At 31.6% G+C, this 27269-nt stretch overlaps 1 protein-coding gene across 1 annotated transcript in view; it reads left to right on the top strand.

The window, feature by feature from the left end:
- Positions 1 to 27269, top strand: part of LOC139518112 (CD109 antigen-like) — a 50127-nt gene that overhangs the window by 16372 nt on the left and 6486 nt on the right. Inside the window, exons 14-34 of the mRNA XM_071309781.1 lie at positions 668 to 730; positions 1786 to 1980; positions 4859 to 5008; positions 6074 to 6163; positions 7430 to 7490; positions 8547 to 8757; positions 11831 to 11948; positions 12856 to 12969; positions 13258 to 13347; positions 14753 to 14890; positions 15701 to 15839; positions 16577 to 16753; positions 17381 to 17462; positions 18084 to 18240; positions 19388 to 19477; positions 19950 to 20127; positions 21482 to 21702; positions 22811 to 22966; positions 24077 to 24139; positions 24458 to 24567; positions 26904 to 27060. Of these exons, the coding sequence (XP_071165882.1) occupies positions 668 to 730; positions 1786 to 1980; positions 4859 to 5008; positions 6074 to 6163; positions 7430 to 7490; positions 8547 to 8757; positions 11831 to 11948; positions 12856 to 12969; positions 13258 to 13347; positions 14753 to 14890; positions 15701 to 15839; positions 16577 to 16753; positions 17381 to 17462; positions 18084 to 18240; positions 19388 to 19477; positions 19950 to 20127; positions 21482 to 21702; positions 22811 to 22966; positions 24077 to 24139; positions 24458 to 24567; positions 26904 to 27060 (2760 nt within the window). The remainder of the gene's footprint in view (positions 1 to 667; positions 731 to 1785; positions 1981 to 4858; positions 5009 to 6073; positions 6164 to 7429; positions 7491 to 8546; positions 8758 to 11830; positions 11949 to 12855; positions 12970 to 13257; positions 13348 to 14752; positions 14891 to 15700; positions 15840 to 16576; positions 16754 to 17380; positions 17463 to 18083; positions 18241 to 19387; positions 19478 to 19949; positions 20128 to 21481; positions 21703 to 22810; positions 22967 to 24076; positions 24140 to 24457; positions 24568 to 26903; positions 27061 to 27269) is intronic.

Raw genomic sequence — 27269 nt, 5'->3', positions numbered from 1 at the left:
AAAATCATGTATAAGTACTTCTTGGTATCTGACGCAAAGGAATTAAATCAGACTGTAATGGTAAAAGATGAAATAGATAAATAAAAAATAAGAGTATTCAAAACGTGTTCATAAAAGTTTAAAAATATATATCAACACACGAACACGAAAAGTTCCTGGAGTGTTCAAAGTTTACTTTCTATTGAATGATTTAGGATTGTATATTCTTAATTGTAGATGAAAATTATTTTTAGAAATACACTAAAACAATTTATTTCAAGTGAAATTATCTAACTGTCATACGAATTGTGAAATGTAAAGCATTGACACTGAACTTATCTTTAACAGCATGTCTACATTGGAACACTAAGATGAGACTAAGGATGAAAACAAATACTAGAAGTACCAAAAATACCTTTTATATAGTAACAAAGATAGAAGACAACAAAGACATACTAGTGAATATGGACAATAGAGAACACAACGAAATAATATTTTTCCGCATCATAAAAATGACTTAGTATATATCCTTATCCTATTAGATTATAAATATCTCATAATGAGAAAAAAAATCCTTTACGTGTGTTTGTGTAACTAATTTTGTATTGCATTTTTACGAAAGAGTTATGATAATTATCAAACATGTTACAAAGAAATCGTATTATAACTTTTATTTATTAATTTTCAGCCTGGGAGGAGATTACCATTGATTATACGCTGTACAGAAATGATCCGCTTCTGCAGGTACAAAGTATGTGATTTTTAAGTATAAAAGCAATAAATTAGAAATATGAAAAATTAGATACTCAGATTTTTTAAATTACAATTGTGAGTCTAATATAGTGTTAATATATCTATCCATATGAATCAATTCGTTCAAAAATATTGTTTATAATAATTTCTATGACCTAAGGAAACAATAAAGTTGAGAATGGAAATGGGAAATGTGTCAAAGCGACAATAACCCGACCATAGAGCAGATAACAGCCGGAGGCGTTCTTCAGCTGTACCCTATACAAATATGGTTACAAGTTCAGTGATAATGGACGTCATACTTAACTTCAAATAATACACAAGAAACTAAAATAAAAAATCATTATAATATTGACGCTGTGTGCATTTACTTGACGGGTGATACCTTCATGACAGGAGACACCTGGGTCTATAAAACTGTTTCTTTGTTATCGTCAGCTTCAATGCATTCTTCAAATGATAATACACATCAAACGAATGGACAACAACTGTCATGTTCCTGACTTGGCATTTTGAAATGTAAAACAATGGTTTATTGAACCTGGTTTTATAGCGCTAAACCTCTCACTTTTATGACCATGATGTCAAGGTGAATATGAGTATTCTTATTGAGCTTCATACTTACCATTTGATACATTTTAGTGTTTACAGTATATCCCCGATCCAAATCAAGTCTAGCAACGTGATTGAAAGCCCAATGATTTCTTTAAATAAAGCTATATAGTTGTGCCAATATGGAGAGACATATATATTATTCTAAAACATGTTGTTTACAGCAGTTTTAGAATTTAAAATGGCATTTACTTCTCCGTATTAAAGAATTGATTTAAATCTATTGATTGAGCTTTGTATCGAGCGTCACTGTTAATGACGAAACGCGCGTCTGGCATACACAATTTATCTGCTATAACTTACACTTACTAAACACCAGACGTCGCCGAGGTGGTCGTTTTTGATTTTATAGTGTATTAGATTTTATGGTTTATACATTGTGTTTAATTATTCTGTACTTTTAGCAAATGTTTTTGAGTTCTATTTTTTTTTCTTGAACAGGTTTTTTCACAAGGATCACTTATAACACAAGGGCGATTTAGGATGAGAAATAGAAAACAGCAAGACCAGAATCTTAGAATCACATATGCAATGATTCCTCAAGCAAAGTTACTCATTTATTATGTTAGACGAAACAATGGTGAAGTTGTTGCTGATGCTATATCATTTCCGATTGAGGACATATTTGATAATGCAGTGAGTATATGTAAGACTCATATCGATACCCGCTCCCATAACTACGTCCTAATTAGTCGTTACATTGTCAAAATCAGTTTCCAATATTGTAAACCTTTCATCAACGTCAAAAGTGACGTCCGATCGATTGAAGTCTCCTCTGATCAATGTCCAATACCTTTTGGTCTTAGATTGATTTTTATTACTATCTTCTGCATCGTATAGTTTGTATAGTTTGTATAAAGCTGTTAAAAGAATCTATTCTAATTAATAAAATTTAAAGTAGAAAGGGGAATGTGTCAAAAAGACAACAACCCAACCATAGAACGGATAATATCAGAAGGTCACCAATAAGTCTTCAATGCAGCGAGAAATTCCCCAACCCGGAGGCGTCCTTCAGCTGTCCCCTAAACAAATACATATACTAGTTCAGTGATAATGAACGCCATACTAAACTCCTAATTATACACAAAAAAACTAAACTTAAAAATAATACAAGACCAACAAAGGCCAGAGGCTCCTTACTTGGAACAGGCGCACAATTGCGGCGGGGTTAAGCATGTTTATGAGATATGAATCCACCTCCTATACCCCTATACCTCTAGCCAATATAGAAAAGTAAACGCATAACAATACGCACAATAACATTCAGTTCAAGAGAAGTCCGAGTCTGATGTCAGACGCTGTATTAAAAGAAAATACACAAAATGACAATAAAACATAAATAACATACTACTAGCAATTAACTGACACGCCGCCTCCAAACTTCACTTAAACTTATTGAAAGACTATGTCTTCACCATATGAATATCATATATCTTTTCCACGTTACATATCATAAAAACTTCGTCATATAAAAGGCAAGAGATTTGCTATTCTCTAAAACCGCCTCCAAAAACATCAATAACAGTTCCCACAAATAACGATAACACAAGATAGTATATTGTTGCAATAAGTATTATATTTTGGATTAGAAATCTTAACTTTTGTTTATGTCCCCTGCTTTTTTAAACTACATATCAGTTTATTCATGTCTCAATTAAAGTTTTAAACAATTTATGAAATGAATACAAAGAATATGAGGTTTATTTTCACAGAATAGGAACAAAACTTAATCCATCATTTTGAAAAGTGTTGTTTTTCAACTTATATTGTTTGATTTCTACTTTGACAAGCATTATAAATCTTCTTGTCTAATATAAAAAATACTGTTTGTATTACAGTTCATGTTCCAAATATTATGATATTATCTGACAATTTTTTTTTATCATTCTGCCTTCATTTTAATTTTTTGTTTTGATATGTAATTTTCATTTTTGTGTGTGTGTGTTTGGGTTTTTTTTGTGGTGATAAAGTGAGTTTTTGTTTTTAAATTATAAATTAAAAAAAATGTAATATCGTATAAATACTTATTTGTCTTGCAAGTTATCGTCTACTTTTTAAGTTTTTTTCTAAATAAAAACAGTCGTTAAATTTTATTTACCTCAAGAATAATATCTGTTTATTTTTTAACTGTTTTGGCCACCCCGCTAACTTCGGAACATTTTAGGTGTTGGTATTCTGTTAAAATGGTTTAACCCCTCAACATTCTGTAAGTATATGCCTGTCTTAAGTCAGGAGCCTGTAATTCAAAGGTTGTCGTATATTGATGCGTTACATTATGTGTTTTTATTATCTTTTGTTCATAAATTAGGCCGTCATTTTTATCAATTGAATTGTTTTACATTTATCATTTCGGAGTCTTTTATAGCTGACTATGCGGTATGGGCTTCGCTGATTATTGTTGAAGGCCATACGGTGACTCTGTGTCAATTAGTGTCTTGTAGAGAGTTGCCTCATTTGCAATAATACTACATTTTCTTCTTTGAACAATTTCTTGTACTTGTTTTATAGATAGTACTGTATTTAAAATTTACTCATTCTGTCAATTATTATAGTTTACTGCATCTCTGCAAATATCTTAACCTTGTAATGTATTTGAATTTACTTGCCGAAACCTAACCACAAAAAAATCCACTTAAAAGGAATCAAGTTTAAGAAACGAATGTAAATTAAAAGCGAATCTGGACGTTTACGACAAACAAGACGATGACAATTTTTAAACTATACCCTAACCTCACTTTATCAGCACTTTACCAACATCACCTGGAATGGAGTATAACTGCCTCAACTCGTACAATAGTCAAGAGCTTGTAAATGATATTCAGAATTGTAATAAATTTACTTCTGTTCTCAGATTAATATTTTACTTTATTCCTGTCATGTATTATTGTCATTTAATAATATGTATATAATTAGAACATTACCATATAAACGGGAACTGTGGCTAGCCATACATTTAGATTCAACCCACTATTTTGTCCTAAAATGTCCTGTACCAAGCCAGGATGAAGGCAGTTGTTATCGCATAGTCCGTTTCTATGTATTTTGGCATATTTTATTTTTAAGCAGTTCAGTGTATTTTTCCTCTGAAAGTTGATGCTTTACTATTTGTTTTGTTTGTTACCCGGATTTGTTTCATATAAATCGATTTATGACTATAAAACAACTGTATACTACTAGAATTATCTGTATCCGTATCTGTTTGAAAGAGCTGCTCACTCAACCTTGTCAATAAAACTGAATTACAAACAACGGCTTTAGAAGTGAGAGATTCAAGTCAGAAACATGTCGATGTTTTTCTCTTATTCCGTTGATTGATAACATTTAATTTTGTCCGATTAAACATGTTAAATGAACTTCCTTTTTTGACGTTACAAACGATGTAATGAACAATACTGCTAACAGGTCATTAAACGACACTTTTGAAAGTTTCTATTGAGTCTTATGTAAAAGAAACGCGCGTCTGGCGTATTCAATTATAATCCTGATACCTTTGATAACTATCTATTACCTTCAGGTGTCTATTAAATTCAACAAAAGGCGAGCTAAACCAGGTGATGAAGTTCGGGTTGAATTAACGGCTGATCCATACTCATTGGTGAACGTCCTTGCAGTTGATAAAAGTGTTATTTTACTGAAATCAGGAAATGATATCACAACAAAATATGTAAGCTATCTCTCTCTGTTGATATAATCTGTCATTTGTTAAAAACGTATTTTGCTAACTTAATATAAAGAACTTAATTTTTGTTAATACTTCTAAATATAAAGATTTAATTTTTAGTGTATATAAACTCAATTTTACACTTAGACTAGTAATCTTACGGATATTCATAGCCTGTTGTTCGTTGTTAGCCAAGGCTCCGTGTTTAAAACCAAAATGTGACATGTAACTGTTGACTATTTATACATTGTGACCTAACTGGAGAGGTGTCGCATTGGCACTCATACCACATCTTCTTCATTAAAAATTCAATCTTTGTGATAATTTTGGATGGATGATAAAGGAAATGAAGTCAATAGCAATGTTACTTCAGGAAAATCTTTTTAAAACAATACATACTCCTATATAAGTTGCTAATGTCTTAATTCGTCATATTTCGTATATATCTTTTATTCCTTTTTCTTCAGGTTAATTGGGTGTCAGATTGCTAGAATGGGAAGATACATTTCTTTCCATTCTACAAATGTTTTATTTTGCTATCTGCTGACTGGACTAAGGCAGCACTCAATCGAGTGACTGTGGCAATCATTTACTATAACTAGAAATGATCTATGAACCCAAAGGATCATGAAAGCGAAATGACAATGATACATACATTAACAAAGAACTACAGTAACTAGCAACTAAAGATATGCCAGCTCAATTTAACTCATTAAAAGATAGTGTATTCGTCATAGAAAATGATGCAAAATTTTTCACGTGATGGGTCGATCATCATACCATCATAAAATATATGAGAAGAAAAATAACTTTCACTTAATACTCTTTTATGGACATATGCATCTTATTTATTGTTTACTTTATCATCTTTCACATCCTGTTGATTAAAACGATCATTGGCTATTATCTGGAATATTATGTTATATAATATATAATGTTGTGTTTGTTTGTTTAATTTGATAGTCGAACACTCACATTACACTATAACTAAACACTTAAGAATTATTTAGTTTATATCCTCAATTGAATCGCTGCAATATGGTTAACGATTGTATTTAATATTGAAAGGTATTGAATGAACTTCAAGAAGATGGCTTCTCTGGATCTACTGATCAATTTGATGGTACAGATGGCAAGGATGCATTCTCGATTTTTAGTGCAAGTATTCAGTGACAAACATTGAGACTGTTATTATGATTTTAATTCTTAAAAAATATTGATTATGATAAAAAGAGGGGTTCAATTGACTTTGTGTATAATATAGCATGTAATGTACCATTGTACCCTGTAATGTTGTCATGTTCTTATTGCTGAAAGAGGGTGCATCTAACTAGTTATCAAATTACCAGGATTATATTTTGTACGCCAGACGCGCGTTTCGTCTACATAAGACTCATCAGTGACGCTCATATAAAAATAGTTATAAAACCGAACAAGTACAAAGTTGAAGAGCATTGATGATCCAAAATTCCAAAAGGTTGTGCCAAATACGCATAAGGTAATTTATTCCTGGGATAAGAATCCTTACCTCAGATGAATCGTTGGAGCAAAGATTCTTACTTGTTTTCGCTGTTGTTTTTATCTTTGGGTGAAACTTATATCAGATGAATTTTTGATTACCAAAGTGTTATATTTATGATCATTTCAAGTAAAGTAGTAGAGAAATTATTCTGAATTTGATTCGCTGACGTATTTATTTTAGTGATATACTCGTTTCTCTCTTTCGTGCACTTCAACAATATCCTTATAAGATGTGGTATTATTTACAATGAAGTAGCTAGAGTGCAAATGACCATGATGTAGTATTTACTTCTTAATTCTATAAATTTAAGTTGAAAAACAGAATTTGATTGATAAATACGAGGGAGACATTTAACCCTTCCCCATGGCTCAGTCGCAGAATATGTTCTGAACGTTGACTTTTCTGGCAAACCAATTAAAAATCAAGTATCAAAACAAAGTGAACCGATTTCTCATTGATGATTCCGAGGACAATGCTGACGTTCTAGGTTTTGGTATCGGGTCTTTTTGGAAGACTTCTAATACAAAAACAACCCATCTTGCTCCATTTTTGTAATTTTACTTCTTCGGCATCGATCATCACTTTTGAAGAGTAACTTATTGTCAAAATAAGCATACCACATCTTCTTTTTTATATCTTGTCAGTAAAAAATATACCGTTGATATTATCTAACCAATTATAAGTGATCTTCGACAGGTACATGTATAAAGGGAGGTGAATGATGCCAATAAGATGTTGTCTGTTGTTGCGTTACATTACTTCATAGGAAAATAACGGAAACCTTTATCGAAGTCATAGCTACATGACTAAATTAGCAAATGTAACAATGAAAATTGATTTTAATGATCGGATTTTTTTTTGTAATAATTTAAAACCTTAAAAATCGTCTATTTTGTAAACAGGGTACTGGTGTTTATGTTTTGACAGATGCTTTGCTTTATCAGTACATTCCTCCACGAAGTCGTAAGTATGCAATACTGTAGGTCACACGGTTAAATATAAAGTTTAACTATGTGTATTATTAAAAGCTGGGTACCATATGGAACTATTACTTATATAATTCAATATAAAAAATAACAAATATTTACATTTCGAGTTGAACTCTTAATCTTCTTTTACTTGTAATTGTCATACATATGCAAGTTATAGTCACTGAGTTGACAACATCACTGTACTAGTCGATAAATTAATTCTTGAAAATGTATGGTGGATAGCACTAATTTCAGACATGACAGGACTCTGCTGAGTAGAAATAAACCAACTAAACAGTAGCGGTTCTGCTTAGAGGTTTCTTTAAAACGGATATTACGTTTCATACAATTGTAAATTAATCGTCCATTCTCTACATAGGCAAATTTAATGCCCGTACCAGGTTATAAATATGACAGCTTTTACCAACTCATTTGATGTGTTTAAGCTTTTGATTTTGCCACTTGATTATGATATGTGGACAAACCACGTGCACTTAAGTAAAGACGAGTTTCTAGGTCTGTTTGATTTCTTGTTATAATTTTATAATCATCGTGTTTACGTGTTAAATATTCGCATCGTATCAATTAAAAAAAGAATAATTTCCTGTTAGCATCCTTGGTTAACATGGTTAACTATTCAATGTTAACATTCATTTCTTTTTGAACAGGGTCAAAACATGTGTTACCCTGAGATGAAATTAAAGGTTGCATAGAAACATATTCAATTGAGTTGTTTATGACTTTAAGTGTTCTTCTTAATTGACTGTTTGTAAATTGTTTTGTCAAGCATAATGAACCATGTCTTTTTCATTCCAATTACCAGTATTAAGTTAAATATACATTAATGTATATGTTGTTTTTGTCGTATTGTCGTTTTCTTTGCTACTTGTAATAGTTGTCAAAGTATTTTTCTGATAAGTTGAAACAGAAAATGAAGGAGGAAAATATCTGTCATTTGTAATGATCGACTTGCAAAACTCATCTCACAAAGGAAATCCTTTCTAATCATATAGACAAATATATACTGCCATAACGCATTTAATTTCAGCTGGAATATTTGGTTTCGGGGCTGGAAATGGGAATGGAAATGGGGATGGAGTTGGGAATGATGGAAATTGGATTGGGGATGGAAGTGGATTTGGGAATGGAGATGGAAATGGAAATGGGAATGGAGATGGGAATGGAGATGGGAGTGGAGATGGGACACGAATACGAAAGAACTTTCCGGAAACGTGGATATGGGTAAACAGAACAACAGGGTAGGCAACTATAACTATACACTAATTGGTATCTATAGTTTTGTCTTGTGAATGTCTATGCGGTTAAAAAACGACTACGATATGATAATAATCTTTTATTTGAAGCATTTAAAGCACCGCATTTGATTTAGAGTTCTCCAACAAATAGCTCATTAGTCTAATAACACGCCATTCAAGTCTAGCCACACGATGTATGTCAGGAATATCGTGAGTGATTGGTAAAAAATAAGAATACTTTATCAAACCAATTACCGATCAATGAAGAGCATATCATAAATAATGTTAAGAAACTGGCTTATTTGTTATTGGATATTTACTTATTATGTTTATTCAATGTTATATCAAAATCTCGCTATTTTGCATATATACCAGCTTTGATAGTGTTTGGTATGAGTTTTAAAATTCACTTCTGTTCTCGTACTATGAACAACAAAATTATTTATTTTTCAAAAAATATTTCTGTTCTCAATTTGTTCTGCATACATTACAACAAAAAATATTTACATTTACATGTATATGTACCAGACCGTATGAGTATTTGGACCGTTCGCGTATGGTCTGGACCATATGTGTACGTTTTTTTAACATACTCATACCATCGGACCGTACGCGTACGTACGGTCTGACTATAATATAAAGAAGTTGATCAAAGTTTATTAGATATAAACGCATATAACAAATCAACATAACTTAACTCTCAAATTAATATTAAAAGTTCGATTGTAATTCAAATAAAATATTTTGACTATTTAAATCTGTTAATCTCTTGTCTTGTCGATGAGTAATACATTAATTGAACTAAATGCAAAAGCTAAGGACTGAGGAGCATGCGTGAACTGCAAACATGTAAATGTAACAAATACTACGGTACTTGTGGTGTTAACATGAGCGAGAGTACAAAAATAGGATTCAGATATACAATTAAACATTTTATTTCAAATGTTCATATGTTCATTTTATACATCTTATTGTAATAATAACAATTTGTAAAACCCAAATTAAAGATCATGATAAATGTTTGTATAAATTTAACCCATAATGCGTACGCGTATGGTCGGACAGTAAGAGTATGCGTATACGGTTTGGACCGTACGCGTACAGTCCATATGCTCATATGGTTTAGAACATATACAATATTCTGAGGAAAGTCATAGGACAAAAAGTCACAGGGCATTAAGTCACAAATTTAATAGGACAAAAAATCACAAATAATTTGTTTTCAATTATTTGAATATATAACAGAAAGATCTTGAACGAACTATACACTTTTTATTACCTATTTTTATTTCTAAGGTTAGGAAATTGTTTATAAGCCTTGATTAATGAAAAATTATTCAATTTAAGGATATATTTCTTGGAACCATGAAGCCATTTATGTTAAAAGTATTTTACCATTTTGTTTTCATAACAATTATTTGATATATATAATCATGATAATCGTTCAAGAAAAAGAAAAATAAGATATTTCTAAAATTAGTTGTTTCTTGTTCAATAGAAATTGAAATTTTTTCTCGTGACCTTTTGTCCGTAACTTTTTTGTCCTGTGACCTACTGTCCTACATTCTATTCTATTTGGGGGTTGGGGGGAGGGGGGGGTATCATCCTTTAGTTTATCGATTTTGTATTAACATTTTGCATAGATCAACTTTAATCGTCCATTGTATGTTCACTTGTGTTTATATGTTTTTTAATTGAGTTAAGCGATTTCAGTTGATATTCTTAAGTACGTCGTTCTATGTTTTATTGTTACACTATTGATTCCAATAAGGATGAATGTTGGTACCTATTGAAACACTTAAACTCGCTGCATTTGTTTGGATCTGTTCTAGGTCAGGAACGTAGTGTTCAGCAGTTGTCGTTTGTTGATGTGTTTTATTAGTGTTTCTCGGGGTTTTTTATGCCCCACCTACGAAAGTACAGGAGCATTATGTTTTCTGGGTGGTTCGTCCGTTCGTTAGTCCGTCTGTCCTTCCGTCCGTCCGTTCAGGTTAAAGTTTTTGATCAAGGTAGTTTTTAATGAAGTTGAAGTCCAATCAACTTGAAACTTAGTACACATGTGCTTTATGATATGATCTTTTGACCCCAATTTCATGGTTCACTGAACTTATAAAATGATAGTGCAAATTTCAGGTAAAAGGTTTTGGTCAAGGTATTTTTTGATGAACTTGAAGTCCAATTAACTTGAAACTTAGTACACATGTTCCCTGTGATATGATCCTTCTAATTTAAATGCCAAATTAGAGTTGTTATCCCAATTTAAGGGTCCACTAAAGGGTCGCACAGAAAATGATAGTGCGAGTAGGGCATCTGTATACTATGGACACATTCTTGTTTTATAGATTAGACTGTTGGTTTTCCTGTTTGAATGGTTTTACACTAGTTATTTCAGGGGCTCTGTATAGCTTGCTGTTCGGTGTGAGCTGAGGCTCCGTGGGGGAATACCGTAATCTAATATATTATGGTTTATATTTTACAAATTGTAAAATTGTAAAACTACAACTTTGAAGCAGAGTTGTGTCATTTGCACTCATACCGCATCTTCTCATATCTATATAAGAAAAAGAAAACAATAAGTAAAAAGCTTATGATGATATAGATTTAACTAGAGCAGTCGTACTCTTATTGTAAAACAAATTAAAGTCAAAGTTGTACATAGTTCTTCATGTTGACATGAGAGAAGTGAAATAAATCTGTTTTCTGTATTTTCTAATAATATTTGAATTTTTATTATTTCTATAACCAGAATTTGACATGATTCTACCTTGTTGTTCGATTAAGCATTATTTCATCAGATAACGAATTTCATCTTCAAATAAATTTATGGAATCTTGTTTTTCTTTATCTGTTAGAATGCCTATATAACAAGAAATACATATTGTATTCATTATAATTTTGTTTTTTTCCTGAACATGCATGAAATATTTGCCACTAGCAACCAACAATCAATCAATTACTTCTGTTACAATATCTCAATCGATCTTGAACAATAGATGTATATGCTTTTTTAACATCACGCTTTATTATGGAATCTATTTCATACAAGCCACGGGATTATGACTCTTTTTAATTTCAGTTCTGATGGAACGGCAACAATAATAGCAACAGTTCCTGACACTATAACAGAATGGATTGCATCAGCATTTGCCGTAAATCCGAGGTCCGGTCTTGGAGTTGCTGAAAATACTGCAAATGTAATCATTTTATCTTATGGGTTTACAATTGAATTGAATTTTTATTTTTAAGACAAAGGTCTGTATATTAATTAATTGTATTGTCTTGGTGTCATGTCAATCTAATATATGCATTCACGCAATACACATGATTGGAAAAGAACGTCTAAATATAAGAAGATATGGTATGATTGCCAATGAGACAACTCGCAACAAGAGTTTTAATCAATCGACTTATAAAATTTTGAACACTGGTATACTACTGTTGCCTTTACTACAAGTATAAATATAAGTCACTGCTAGCTATACTAGGCCCTGAAATGAGAAATTCAAAACAATTTAAAAGAAAACAACTAGCGGTCTGATTTATGTACAAAAAAGTCATATCACACAAATATGGAACTCCAAGGAAAATTCCAAGCGGAAACTACCTTAGCATCAGCAAAATTAAAAGTTCGAACACATCAAACTTACCTTGGATAGTGGTAAAACAAGAGAACAAACTATAAAAAAATCCCTTTCAAAGAGTTTTACTTATCAGATAGATTTAAAGCAAAAAGACAAACACACAAACGGGACGTTATTTTTACATCCTCAAATAAAAACTACATTCTGTACAGATTTGTTCTTTTAGCAAAAGGTAAAAATAAAAAATAAGAAAATATATAATTTAGAAAATCGTAGAAAAACAAGTCGATGAGAAAAAGAAAACATAACCGATTTTCATTAAAAAAGTTAATGGGAAAGTACCTTATCAATTCTTACAGTATTGCTTAGCATCATATCGTATTTTATCATATATTCCTGTAAGCAACACGAACATTTTTCATCGGAAAGTATTTGTTGGAAACTACCGTTTAAGTCCCTTATTGAGGAATACTTATTATAAATCAGATATTAGAAGGAACAATAATACATTCTATTTCAGATAACAATTTTCCAAAGGTTTTTTATGCGTTTTGAACTTCCATTTTCTGCCATACGAGGTGAAATTATTATAGTCCAAGTCACAGTTTTCAATTACTTAGACCAAGATCAACAGGTACAATTTCATTATTAAATTAAATTAAAATTAAAATCAGCTACTTTTCCAATAATCAACAATGAGATATTTTACTGTCTGTAAAACTGTTTAAGTGTGTAGACATGAAAATTTTTATAGCCAAACAAGTACAAAGTTGAAGAGCATTGAGGACCCAAAATTCCAAAAAGTTGTGCCAAATACCGCTAAGGTAATACTTGCATATTACGAGCTCGATCATTGGAAGATCTTCGCACTGTATGAACTATTTGTATATTTTTGAATACATACCACGACGTTTACTCCTAGGTTTCGGTGAAGCTTGATAACAATGTTAACTTTACATTTGTTGATGCTAACGGAAACGACTATAGTCCAGGCGCAGACGGTTGGACAAAGGTAACTATTTAATGATTGTTATGCTTTTGTGTTTCATATATACGAATTACAAAGTTTTTGCTGAGAGTATAGTTTCAATGAATATGTACACTAGCACAATTGAATCATCATTTATAAAACTTCACAATATTCAATAAAGAGTTCTTTTTTTAAAGCTTACTGCAAGTATACATGGTATACGGTTTCGTATTGTTGAAAGCAGTTGACGACGTATAAATGTTAAGATCTTTGGGGTTTTGTTTTTATCTGTAACCCAAAGCTGTCTCGTAACAAGATATACAATATGTTCTTTTCTTATATTCATATTTGTTTCGTTCATTGTTTTGTGATTAATATTTTCATACGAATAGATTGTATCGTTTATAGCACGCATTTTTGTTATACAATGTATTAAATGGATGTGATATACTTCATAAACAGTAAGAGAAACGAACGTAACTCTAAAAGAGACTTTTAAAAACAAAATATGAAGATTTAACTACGTGTTATAAAATATGAAAACAAAACAAGATTATAGTCATACGTCCGAAGAGCTTTTCTTGATTATTTTCATTAGAAACGCACATTTGAATATGTGAAAGCTTATAAATGTTTAAGATAATTAACTGCTGAAGAGCTGATGAATACTTTTCTTCAAATGAACAAGGAGTTCATGTGAATCGTATGTGAGTTTATATAAAGAATTTAACTGTTAATTTAGGATGCGATGACTTGTTTAAATCAGGATTTTAGGGATACACTAAAAATATCAAATATGTGTTCATATGGTAAATTTGAAGTCTCGTCCTAAAAAAAATCATCGACAGATGATAAGACCTTGATCATGAATATTCCATATCAACTTCACAAATAATACACGATGGTGTGTGAGTATAGATTTGAGGTACTGACGTTGTTTATCATCTTTATTACGTGTTGTATTTGTCTTTGTGAATTATAACTTTACCTATGAAGTGTAAGTTTGGTAATATCAATTTGACGTGGCTTCATACTTACATCCTATCATTCTGTGACCGGTATTATGGTATGGTAAAAACAAATATGCCGATGGTCATACAAGTTTAAAAAAGTTAAGCTAGCTATTTAAAACCAGGTTTTATTTACCATTATCTACATAAGAAAATGCCTGTACAAAGTCAGGATAACAGTTGTATCCATTTGTTTTATTATGAGTTTGAGCTTTTGATGTTGCCATTTGATTAGAGACTTTCCGTTTTTACGTCTGGTATTGTCGTTTACTTTTGAGAAAAACTGTCAGTAATGAAGTACCAAATTCCATGAATGAATACTTACAAGTTAAACATATTTTATTTTATTACGGACAAACTTAAACGTCTGTTCAGGCACGGGCATAACGAATATTTCCTTCAAACTTATCAATAAGAATTTACTCGTTTTTTAACAGTCTGTGTTAGTGAAGGGAGACAGTGTGGTGTCTGTATATTTCCCTCTCAAACCAACAGCTCTTGGTAAAATACTTTTAGACGGAACTGCAAGATCTACTATTGGAGCTGACGCTGTACAGCGTGAATTCCTAATAGAGGTAATTTGATTAGTGGCAGATTACTAATACATGTATAAGCAGAACGATCATTATTTATTACTTTTTTTTGTTTTATGTGTACCACCACTTATTCGGAAAGAAAATACCAGAAAGTAGTACATGTTCAAAGGAAATAGTTTATCCTATTTGTTTTTCAAACTTTGAAAGTATAAAACATATTGTGACGATTTTGGTTTAACACAAAATCTGATGAACGACCGGTTAACATTTGTTGAATACTTTTTTACTATTAAATTTTCATAAAAGGATCTTTTTAAAGCTAATGGTATATTTTGCCTTGTTCCTAGATCTACTGTAGCTATTTTGTATACTTTCTATGGTCCATAAAAAAGTTCGCTCTTATATTCAATTAAAGATATGTTCAATTTTTCAGCACAGTTAAAGTAGTGCATTTCCATAAAATTGCTATTTACTTTATTTGAACTACAGAGTAAGAACTATAAATACTTGTGTGCATCATATTACATTTTCTTTACATCTTTATTCTTGGATTTGTTTTCTTTATGTCTGGTATGAAGTCTTAAGATAAAAACTTGTTGGAACAGTATAAGCATTGAATTGAAATAAATAAAATAATGAAATGACAAACGAATATTTTGTTTTATATGAAGTGTATTTTTTTCATATAGTGATGTATTTTTAGTCAATGAACTTTTTGGAATTTTTTTTCCGAAATGAATATAATTTCTTCTTCAAATCTGCTAGCGAAACGTAATCGATTGCAACCACCGCAAATTGAGTAAATATAAAATAAGCCTAAAATTAGATATATGTAATTGAAAATTGCAGGCCGAAGGTATAAAACAAAACTACAACGTTCCATTATTTATTGACCTCCGACAAGGAGGAAGAGTTAGAGAGACAATTTCTTTGTCTTTCCCGCCAAATCTTGTTGAAGATTCAGAATTTATCAAAATTCAAGTTATTGGTGAGTCTGAAATTATATTGAACTACATGTATTTATTTGGACACCAGTTTTTTAATTCCCTAACAATCATAGTTTCAATAATAGACATCGGGTATTCTTAACAGGTCATGCTTTAATGCATTAAAAAGTAACAAGAAAACTACTAGAATACGATAAAATTAGGCAAAGTAAAAAAAGGTTTCATTGCTGTTTAAACGTACTAAATACACAGTAAAAGGTAGACAATTAACAAAAGATAAAACCTGATTTAAAAGAAGAAATTTGAGAATAACACAGTAGAAGTATTGTGTTACTTGAAAACATACTGTAATAGTTATCAAAGGTACCAGGATTATAATTTAGTACGCCAGACGCGCGTTTCGATATTGTATACCAAAAAAGATATTGTATACCAAAAAAGATATTGTATACCAAAAAAAGTAAAATAACAAATAAAAGAACCTCCGAGGAAAGTTCAAAAAGTCCGTGATCAAATGGAAAAATCAAAAGCTCCAACATATTAAACAAATGGATAACACATTCCTTGCTTGGTAACTGCTATGTCACAGGAAATAAAATGATTCAGATATTCACATTCCTATGCCATAAGATTCGTTGTATATTTGTAAGTGCCACCTAAAACAATTGTAAACGAATACACCGTCGTTCACTTGAACCAACACAATTTTGAATGTTTATTTTAATTCTTTCGTTTCTCGTATTACCATCTGTTAATCAATTATACGTGTTTTTCACAGGTGACCTGTTAGGGGCAACATTGGCCGGACTAGAGGATCTCCTTCAGATTTCATACGGTTGTGGAGAACAGAACATGATAAGATTCGCTCCAAATGTTTACGTCAGCTCTTACCTGAAAACAACAAACAGACTAACAAATGATGTACGAAATAGAGTGGAGAGCATTTTAGAGGGAGGTAATACAAATATATCGATAGAGCTAGAATATCAAACTTACAAGTATTATCAGATTGAATGGGACAAAATAACTGGACGATTGTTTTAATTCTTATTCCTCGAAATGGTTACGTCATTTATTCATAAAGGTGTGGATAGTTTATGCCTTCTGCGCCCATGTAATTATCCACTTCACGTTTGTTCACATTCCTAATCAATTAAAACGTATGTTAAATTAGTGCTTTAAAGTAAATCGATAACCTATGGTTGTTTGACTTTATCCCTTACTGAGTTGCGATATAGTTATCAAAATAAAAAAAATATTTTGAATAAAAATTGATCGAAATAAAAGAATATTCAGGATAAATGTGCTACAACAAAAAGCAAGTGTCTGTATGCTCCAAACGTCAAAAAGTTTTAGCAAATAAAATGTACGTTTGATTTTCTTCTTGTGTATAACAGCGAATACACGTAAATGCTTGAACGATATTACGTTGTTTTATCGGCGTTCATAACTCATCTTCTTATTTTACATAACTAACGCAATAACTTATTAATATTTATGTTTATATTTATTAGCTTAGAATAACTAATAGTATTTCTTGAAAAATGCATGAAAAAATTATACACATCATTCTCTTCAATAGGTTACCAAAGAGAACTATCATATGTTCATGATGATGGATCTTTCAGCGCTTTTGGGAAGAACGATGAAAGTGGAACTACGTGGTAAGATTTATTCTATATTATGTCTGAAAATATATTTTGCAATCTCTGACGCCACATCGTATAATCGTACTTTAACTAGCAACAAATTAAAATAATAAAGACAACAACAACAACAATGATGATGATGATGATGATGATGATGATGATGATGATGATGATGATGATGATGATGATGATGATGATGATGATGATGATGATGATGATGATGATGATGATGATGATGATGATGATGATGATGATGATGATGATGATGATGATGATGATGATGATGATGATGATGATGATGATGATGATGATGATGATGATGATGATGATGATGAGAAAACAATAAATTATCTTATTCAAGGCTAGCACGCTTATATGAGACAAACGAGGTGGTTCAGAAATAATCGAAGCTGTAATACAAAACAAGGATGTAAACCAATGGCATTGAAAACAAATGAAAAAACTTGACGCTCAGAAAATAACAAATAATATATGAAAAAAATGTGTTTACAGGTGGAGAATGTTTTGGTCGCAATCATACCACATCTTCTTATGTTTATCAATCATACCACATCTTCATACTGTTATAATAAGATTTTTAATGTTTAAACATAAAACAAACTTTTGATTTCATAGGTTGACTGCTTTTGTGATCAAATCCTTTTCACAAGCTGTAAGTTTTACCTATATTGATATCAACGTCATAAGAAAGGCTGTTCAGTGGATTATAAAGCAACAAGAAACATCCGGGGCCTTTACCGAACCAGGAATTGTTCTTCACAAGGAAATGCAGGTACATTAACATGTGTTGCTACCATTTATATGTATAACTATCAGTACTAATCCTTCATTGTCATGGTTTATAAACCTGAATACTTTAATGGATTCACCTTCATCAGGAACTCCAGAGCCCAAATATTTGAGAGAACATAAGAACTGAAAAAGTTGAAGTAGAGGCGTACGACTGAAAAGGAGCCAAATCATATTAAGGTAAATTTCGCTTGATTAGGTGAAACCTGGATTTCTTATATTTGTCTATAAACGGATTAGTTTAGAAAGATATTTTTATTGATATTGTCAGAACCGAAGTTCTGACTACTGATCCTATGATAGCAAACCAGCAAACCAATCAAAACAACAGGCTTTAAAGTTGATTCGTCCGAAACGCTTTATCGAATTAACTTTCATCAGAAACTTCTTTTCCATCTTATTTGCACAAACAAATTATATGTCTAAAAATCTGTTTTTACAATATTATTTTGTTTTAAAATGTCTAATACACATGTAAGATTGGATTTGCATGACAATGGCACAATTGCAACAGCTAAATACATCTGCCGTTATCTACATAGCTATTTGTTTTCTTAACATAGAGCTTTTGTGTTTTATAACTTCCTTCCTCGTTGTTTCAAAAGTAAGGGACAAAATAGGAGCCTTGTTATACCATCTAGAAATCCTAATTATATACTATATTGTCATTAATGGTAAGTTACATATAAAAGTGACGTATAAAATTTTCTGACGTCAGACACTCAAATCAATGAATGTGTTCGTAGATAGTAGATGTTTTTGTGTTCTGTTAAATTGTTCCTTTTAAAATTGTTAAACGATGATGACTGATGTACCCATGTTTTGACTATTATATTTATTGTGTCTGTTTATTTAACGCATCAATGTAAAAATATCGGAAATTGATGAGACTGTCATTAAAGTGAGAGGGTTAGCGCTATAGAACCAGGTTTAATCCACCATTTTCTACATTTGAAAATGCCTGTACCAAGTCAGGAATATGACAGTTTTTGTCCATTCGTTTTTGATGCGTTTTGTTATTTGATTTTGCCATGTGATTATGGACTTTCCCAATTAATCTTCCTCTAAGTTCAGTATGTTTGTGATTTTACTTTTTACACCGTTTACACTGATTTTTTCCCGTTTTTCAGGGAGGATCGGTGTCTAGTAAAAGGAGTCTGACTGCATTTGTCCTCATAGCACTTCTTGAAGCACGAGACAATAATGAAGTATCCAAGGAGGTAAATAAAACATAAGATAGGAACTGTGATTCGATGTAACTGTCCTGTTTAAACTAGGTTTACACTACATGCATCGATCGGTGGGATTTTAAAATTGAAAAAAAAACCTTGCAATTTTTTTAACTGACTGTCTGATATTGATATACTGGTGAATTAACCGATTCTTTTCATTTCTATTACTATAAACAAACATTCAAATGGTCAGACAGCAAACCTAAACAAAAACAAAATCAAATCCAAATGAAGTCCAAACAGAACGTTTATTATGAAGAATTGAGTGATGGTTTGATTGCCAATGAGACAACTCTTCACCTGAGTACAAATACAGTCGATGTAAGAAATAAGGTAAAGTACATAAAGCTTAGCGTAAAGAACCTTATTAATTGTTTAACTTTGGTAATGTGAATGCAGTTAAAATTAAGATAAAGAAGAACACATTACCAACAAATGATTAATATATATCTTGTTCCAGGTACCGAAGAGTGTAACTGAATCTATAAATAAAGCAGTTAAATTTGTGGCAAACGGTGCACCTGCATCCATTGCTAATATATATGAACTTGCTATATCATTCTATGCCTTATCATTGGCCAAACATCCGATAGCAGATGCAGTCTTAACAGAACTTGAGAAAAAGGCGAAAGTCAATGGTATGTATTGCAATTAATAATTAGGTGGAAAGGTGGAAAGACCTTTTGATTTTGTTCTGATTATTAGGTCTTTCCACCTTTCCGTGAAAAGACCTTTAGGTTTTGTTCTGATTATTATTACAACCGCGTAACAAAATACTTTACGTTGTATGAGTTATCTCCCAAAACACTGTTTTTCTTGTGGTCACTATTCCTTAGCAACCGTAAAAGATTACGACAAATTTATTTTACCACATTGCTCATTACATCTTTAGGATAAGGATATTCATTTGGACCGAAGCTATATGGAGACTCCATATGAGAGTTATTCCCCCTTTTTCATTTGATTCAAGTGATATGCTTTTCAACTGGTAAACCATAAGGGATAGAGACCTAGGGTCTTCAGATTTGATGTCCTTGGTCCAAAAAAATGAAAATGAGGTCAAAGGCCAAGGTCATATTCTAAATTTTGATTTTGGCTTATTTTCACTCATTTTCATTAAACTTATAAGATATCGACAAATTATTTTTACAAAATTGTTAGTTGGGACATGTTGTAACTTATAAATTTTGGTTGAAAGGGTCCGTAGACAATAATTTGGAGTTTTCGCCCCTCTTATATTTAGAATTATGTGTAAAGTGATATCAGTCATTAACCATACATATTTTAGACCTATGGTCTTTTGATTCGATGTCCTTGGTTTGTGACCTTGAAATTGAGGTCAAGACCAAAGTTTAATAGGACGTTCTAGATTTTGACCTTTGCTTTAAATTCATGTTTAAACACCATAAAGCTATATGAACTGGCATTTTAGACTGCTTTTTAATATTTTAATATCAAAATAGATCTTAACTGAAAGACCTTCAATTGTTCTCTGAACAATTGGTTTTTAATTTGTTTTGCTGATGTTAGAAATACACAACCGCCGATTAGAAAATGTAACCAGTCTTAAAGTGGGACAACTGAAGTATCATTGATACGGTTACATTTTGTAAAAGGAATTGTTTATTGCATAATTAATCAGAAGGAGTTCTATTGCTTTTCAACCTTACGATATTGTAAAGTAAATCGTATTCGATCGAATTACTTGTTATTTGTTTTCAATAAGCGATGTTTGATATCGTTTTGGATTAAGCTATTTGTTTTATTTCTTCCAAAGCAGAATGGGAATAAATCTGTACAAACTTCTATAGTTTACTTTCACCTAGTTATGAAGATATGAAAGTATTCAAATCAATTCTTCAAATAATGCTAGAAGTTAAAGAATAAAAACAACTTTTATTTGAGAGGTGAAAAAACCATATTGTCTGAGAATCAAAGAATGACAATTTGATATGATATTATTTAAAACAAAACATTGTTTAACCTTTTAAGGCGGTGAAAAATACTGGACTTTACCTGACACTGAAGCAGACAAACTGCAACCTTGGAAAACCTGGACACCACCCCAAACTAAAGTCAGAGCTATAGATGTTGAAATGACCTCTTATATACTGTTAGGATACAATCTAAAAGACGATACAGACAACGGCATTCTGATAATGAAATGGTTAGGTAGACAGAGAAATCCACGAGGGGGGTTCATTTCTACACAAGTATGTTACCCTTACTATATGTACTACGGACTTTGCTTTATAAAAATAAAGACATGCGGTATGATTGCCAATGAGACATCTATCATTTAAAAATCGTGATTGGGTATAATATTCAATGTTAAAAACCGACCATGGTTTAATGTATACATTTGAATTTGATTTATTTGTGTTTAAAGATATGTTTAGAACTATGGGGATATTTCGTGGCAGTTTTTATTTGTGGGAAAGCCGAAGTGCTCGGACATTATCATTTGTAAAGAAAACTTACAATCGAAGTATGTTAAACTGGTCTCTAGAACGCATGTTACGTGCGAAATTCAAACCACCAACCTCAGTGTTGACAGTCTTGTGTTACAGTATTACTTACACCAATCAGCAACCGATGCCTCTTATTTATTATAGAATAATTTTCTCAGATTATTGGATAAAACTTACTCTGAACCTCCTGTTTGTAAGGTTGATTAAACATTCAAATTAAATATAATTACTTTTGAGTTTTTCTTTTACTAAACTTAAACCTTTTAACTGTATGCGATTTTGATAAAAAGTAAAATCACAAAAATACTGAACTCAGAGGAAAATCAATTTGAAAAGTCCATAATCACATGGCAAAATCAAAAAACAAAACGCATCAAAAACGAATGGACAAGAACTGTCATATTCCTGACTTGGTACAGGCATTTTCAAATGTAGAAAATGGTGGATTAAACCTGGTTCTATAGCGCTAACCCTCTCACTTTAATAACAGTCTCATCAAATTCCGCTACATTTACATGATGCGTTAAATAAACAGTCACAATTAATAAAATAGTCAAAATATGGGTACATCAGTCATCATCGTATAACAACTTAACAGGACACAAAAACATCTACTATCTACGAACACATGGATTGAGTTGAGTGTCTGACGTCAGAAAAATTATATAAATGTTTACTTTTATTGGTCAAACATAACTTTGGCAAACGACAGCCGTTGGTTGAAACTCATCTATTGTATTCATTCTTTCTCCTAGTTTGATATGAAAAATCAACATTGGAAAGCAACATTATGTATTCTAAATTCATTATATCACTATGAACTAATAAAATATAAACATGATTTATTGAGGACACCGTGATAGCTATTCAAGCACTGTCAGGGTTGGGAGAAAAGATTTACGTACCTAATTTTCAAATGAGTGTAAATACTGTTGGTGACACGTGGTCTCAAGGAAAAACGTTTGACGTAAACAACAGGAATGCCCTAGTACTACAAATAGAAGATGTAAGTTTGAAATATCAACAGGAAAGCCCTGGTACTACAAATAGAAGATTTAAGTTAATAAAACAATATTCTCAACAAAGATGGTATTAAAAGGATGAACTGAAACAATTATATCCTGCTGTAGATGTCTCGACTGTCAGGCGATTGAAAAATCATCTTTTAAAAAGTGAAGGCATTCAGCATGATAAAATCAGCAATCGATGTGTATTGTGTAGCTGGCATGTCACTGGGTCCTTTTAATCCCATCCTTTCAATTAATGATAACAACCAGAAATATTCTGTAAAAGAGGGACAAAAGATACCAGAGGGACATTCAAAGTCATAGATCGAAAATAAACTGACAACGCCATGGCTAAATATAAAAAGACAAACAGACAAATAATAGTACAACGAACACAACATAGATAACTAAAGAGTAAGCAACACGAACCCCACCAAAAAACTGAGGTGATCTCAGTTGCTCCAGAAGGGTAAGCAGATCATGCACTATACGTTTCAAAGACTTATGAACTGTTGATGGTGCTCACAGATCTTTTGGTCATATCAAATTAAGCTCTTCTATACATTACTCAATTAAGTGGTTGACATATTATTTAGACGCTTGTTCACACATATCAATCGCAAACACTTGACTATTGATGAACAAACAAACCCAAATGGTAATGATTCAAAGCCGACGTTTCGTGTCTTCTTTCGTTTTCTCTTATGTTGTATGTTCTATATTTAAGTTACTGTTATGTATTTTTATAACCTATTTGGAATGCTTGTTTCGGTCTTGTTGCATGTTTTGTTTTCAGTCTTGATTTTGTATACTATCTCATTGACTTCAGCTATATATTCATGTTTGCATTCGACAAATGCCAATTCTTCATCATTTTTACCAAACACCATATCTAGATCTTTCCTTGGTTGCAAAAACACATAGATAAAACCCTTTTATTTTTCAAAACATGAATCATTCATTTCACAACATATATATTTACGGCAACTTCTTTATTTTGAATCAGCAAGATATTGATTATATCAATATTCAAAATGCCTCAATATAAATCATTATTACGTATTACATATATAGGATATTTTTTTATTGTATGAGTTTTTGTCATTTAGATTCCAAATACAGTACGAAGTGTATCGGTGAATGCTAATGGACGAGGACTGTGTCTTATCGAGGTAATACAACATCTTCTTACATAGAAAATTAACATCGCTTAAATAATCTGACTTAACACTGATGTAATACAACATCTTCTTATATAAAAGAAAAAAAACACATGATATTGCTTAAATGATCTGACTTGACATTGCTAATGATCTGTCTTAACATTGCTTCCATCAAGATTTAGTTAAAAATTAATATTTAAAACCATGATAATCTTTTAAATATTTTAAACTTTGCATGTCAAATTACAAAATTTTTAAAATAGGTTGTATAGAAAGAAATATCACTTTAGAATAGTTATTGGGTTCACACATATATATTACACCCAGGTTGCAGTTTATTTCAATGTTAACAACGATTTACGAGAGCCAGCATTCGCTCTGACAACAACAGTACTCAATGATTCAACTAAAGGATTCAGACTCAGAGTTTGCTTCAGGTAAGTTAATACACGATGATTCAGATAAATAAATATAAGCCTGCTCCAAGTTCATGAATACAAGCTGCTTCAAGAGACTGAAAAAAGATTGGAAATAAACTCATCATAGATACCAGGACTAAATTTTGTATATACGCCAGACGCGCGTTTCGTCTACAAGACTCATCAGTGACGCTCGATTCCGAAAAAGTAAAAAAGGCCAAATGAAGTACGAAGTTGAAGAGCATTAAGGACCAAAACTCCTAAATGTTATGCCAAATGCAGCTAATGTAATCTATGCCTGAGGTAGAAAAGCTTCAGTTTTTCAAAAATTCTAAATTTTGTAAACAGTTAATTTATCAATATAACCAGATTGACTTTAGTCTATATAGGCTAGCTGAGTTAATCGCTACATGATACCAGGGTCAGTGCAGAAACACAAAGTTAATTATGTATAAATAAGAAGATGTGGTATGAGTACCAATGACAAATCTTCAAGTCACATTGAATTTCCGATATATTAATGATGTCTTTCATTGAATAACCCATATTTCAGTCAACACTTACATCTCATATGTCCCATGGAACTTGAAATTAAGGATACTACTGATTCTAGAAGGACTGCTTGATACCTTGACCTTTTCCTCAATATTGACGCAGATGGATGACTCCACACGAAAATCTATGACAAACGGGACGATTTCAACTTCCCAGTTATCAATTTCCAAATTCTCAGCCCCTTCGTATGGTGTTTACATATCTCAGTTGATACATTATGTTCGTGTATGTTCACACTATACGGACTTCATATACAGAAGTGTGTTCCTAAAGCAGAAACTGCTCCATCAAAGATTAAAAATGACACTCCGTAAATTTTTACGTACACCATCAAACATTGGTTGATCCATACGATGTATCTTTGTCCAATCTAAGTAAGGACATTTTTACCACTTGTTAAATTGTGGTTTTACGTCGTCTGATCTTTTAATTACCGAATGTGACCTATTCCCGAACGTGGCTGTTTTACTGAGTGTGCATTTGCATTGCTATAAGACGTGGCATGGTACTGTGATGTTATATTTGTTATTCTCATCGGATTTTGTCAAATGTCTTATCGTTTGTAGTTGTAAATCTAATTTTTTTTTCTGTTGTATTCGTGTATTATGGGAAAAAATATTACTCATTTATTAGATTTTTGTTTTGGTCAACTAAATTTATACGATATATTTGGTTTACAGAAACACCGACATAGCTAGACAATACAATTAATTTTTTAATTACTACCACAATTTTATATTAATAAGTATTGTATTTTTCATTGTAATTAATAAATATTATATCTGTATTACAAACCTAATCTTGAATAATATCCTAATTTTAACCAATTTAAAAAAAAAATAGAAATTCAAATGTGAGGTCACTGTGTGCGTCGATCTGTTCCGCTAACTCGGCTGTGACTTTTTGTGTGCTTGTTTAGGTTGTTTAATGTATTCTGTAGTAAGTCACTATTTCGGTGATATCATGTATGTCTAATCTATAGTCATTTTTATAAATTTACTGTGTGCAAAAGTATGAAATATTCTAAATATTAAGGATGTTCTTATCACAGGCAGAAAACTTAAGCCATATTAGGCACAACGTTTTGAAATTTTGGTCCCTAAAGCTCTTCAATTTTGTATTTGTTTTGGTTTTCGAACTCTTATCTGAGCGGTACTTGCAATTCTTGTGTAGACGAAACGCGCGTCTGGCGTATTAAATTATAAAGCTGGTGCCTTTTGATAGCTATTATTTGTATTTTGCTCTGTCCAATATGTTTTCCCATTTATTTGTATTGTAGTCCCGACATGTAATGTTGTCATTTGAATGTTATATTTAACATTGCCATAAAAGCGAGAGGTTTGGCTTGCCACAATCCAGATTCAACCCACCATTTCTTTCTCGAAATGTCCTGTACCAAGTCAGGAAATGGCTATTGTTATATTATAGTTCGTTTCTGTGTGTGTTTGTGTTTCATTTAGTGTTGTGTTTCTGTTGTGTCGTAGTTCTCCTTTTATATTTGATTTGTTTCCCTCAGTTTTAGTTTGTAACCCGGATTTGTTTTTCTCTCTAAATCGATTGATGAATTTCGAACAGCGGTATACTATTGTTGCCTTTATTTAAAACGAAAAAGCCCAAACAATGTAATAACTAACAGCAAAATGTCAAGCATTTCATTAATTTGAATTGTTTCAATAAGGATTTCACGTCCATTAAAGCAGTTGAACATATGAACATACCAATTGAATATGCCATGTCAAACATTTAATACTTTGTACATTATGTTTATATGGTATACACTACTATTCCGTATATTACAGTTGGTTAAGAGGAAGACAGAGTACTATGGGAATTCTAGAAATATCTTTACCATCTGGGACTGAAGCTGACTTAGACTCAATCGATACTACCAATACTCGAGGACAGTATAAAAAAGTGGAGAAAGCTTTCCGTCAAATCAATTTATATTTAGATGCGGTAATGATTTAGTCATGCTATGTTCTTTCATTGTCTCTTTAAATAAAAGAGTACAAATACCAAGCCACCAATACATGCAACTTAAGCGCTTGCCTCACAGAAAACCATGCAAAATTTGAAAAATCATCCAGGAGGTTGGGTTAAATCTTTTCCAGCTAATGAAGTTTTTTCATATCTTAGGTTCAATGGAAACCAGAAAACATATTTTA

Source organism: Mytilus edulis, chromosome 3 (assembly GCF_963676685.1).
Source record: "Mytilus edulis chromosome 3, xbMytEdul2.2, whole genome shotgun sequence".
Taxonomy (NCBI): domain Eukaryota; kingdom Metazoa; phylum Mollusca; class Bivalvia; order Mytilida; family Mytilidae; genus Mytilus; species Mytilus edulis.
This window is presented reverse-complemented; position numbering and strand designations above follow the sequence as displayed.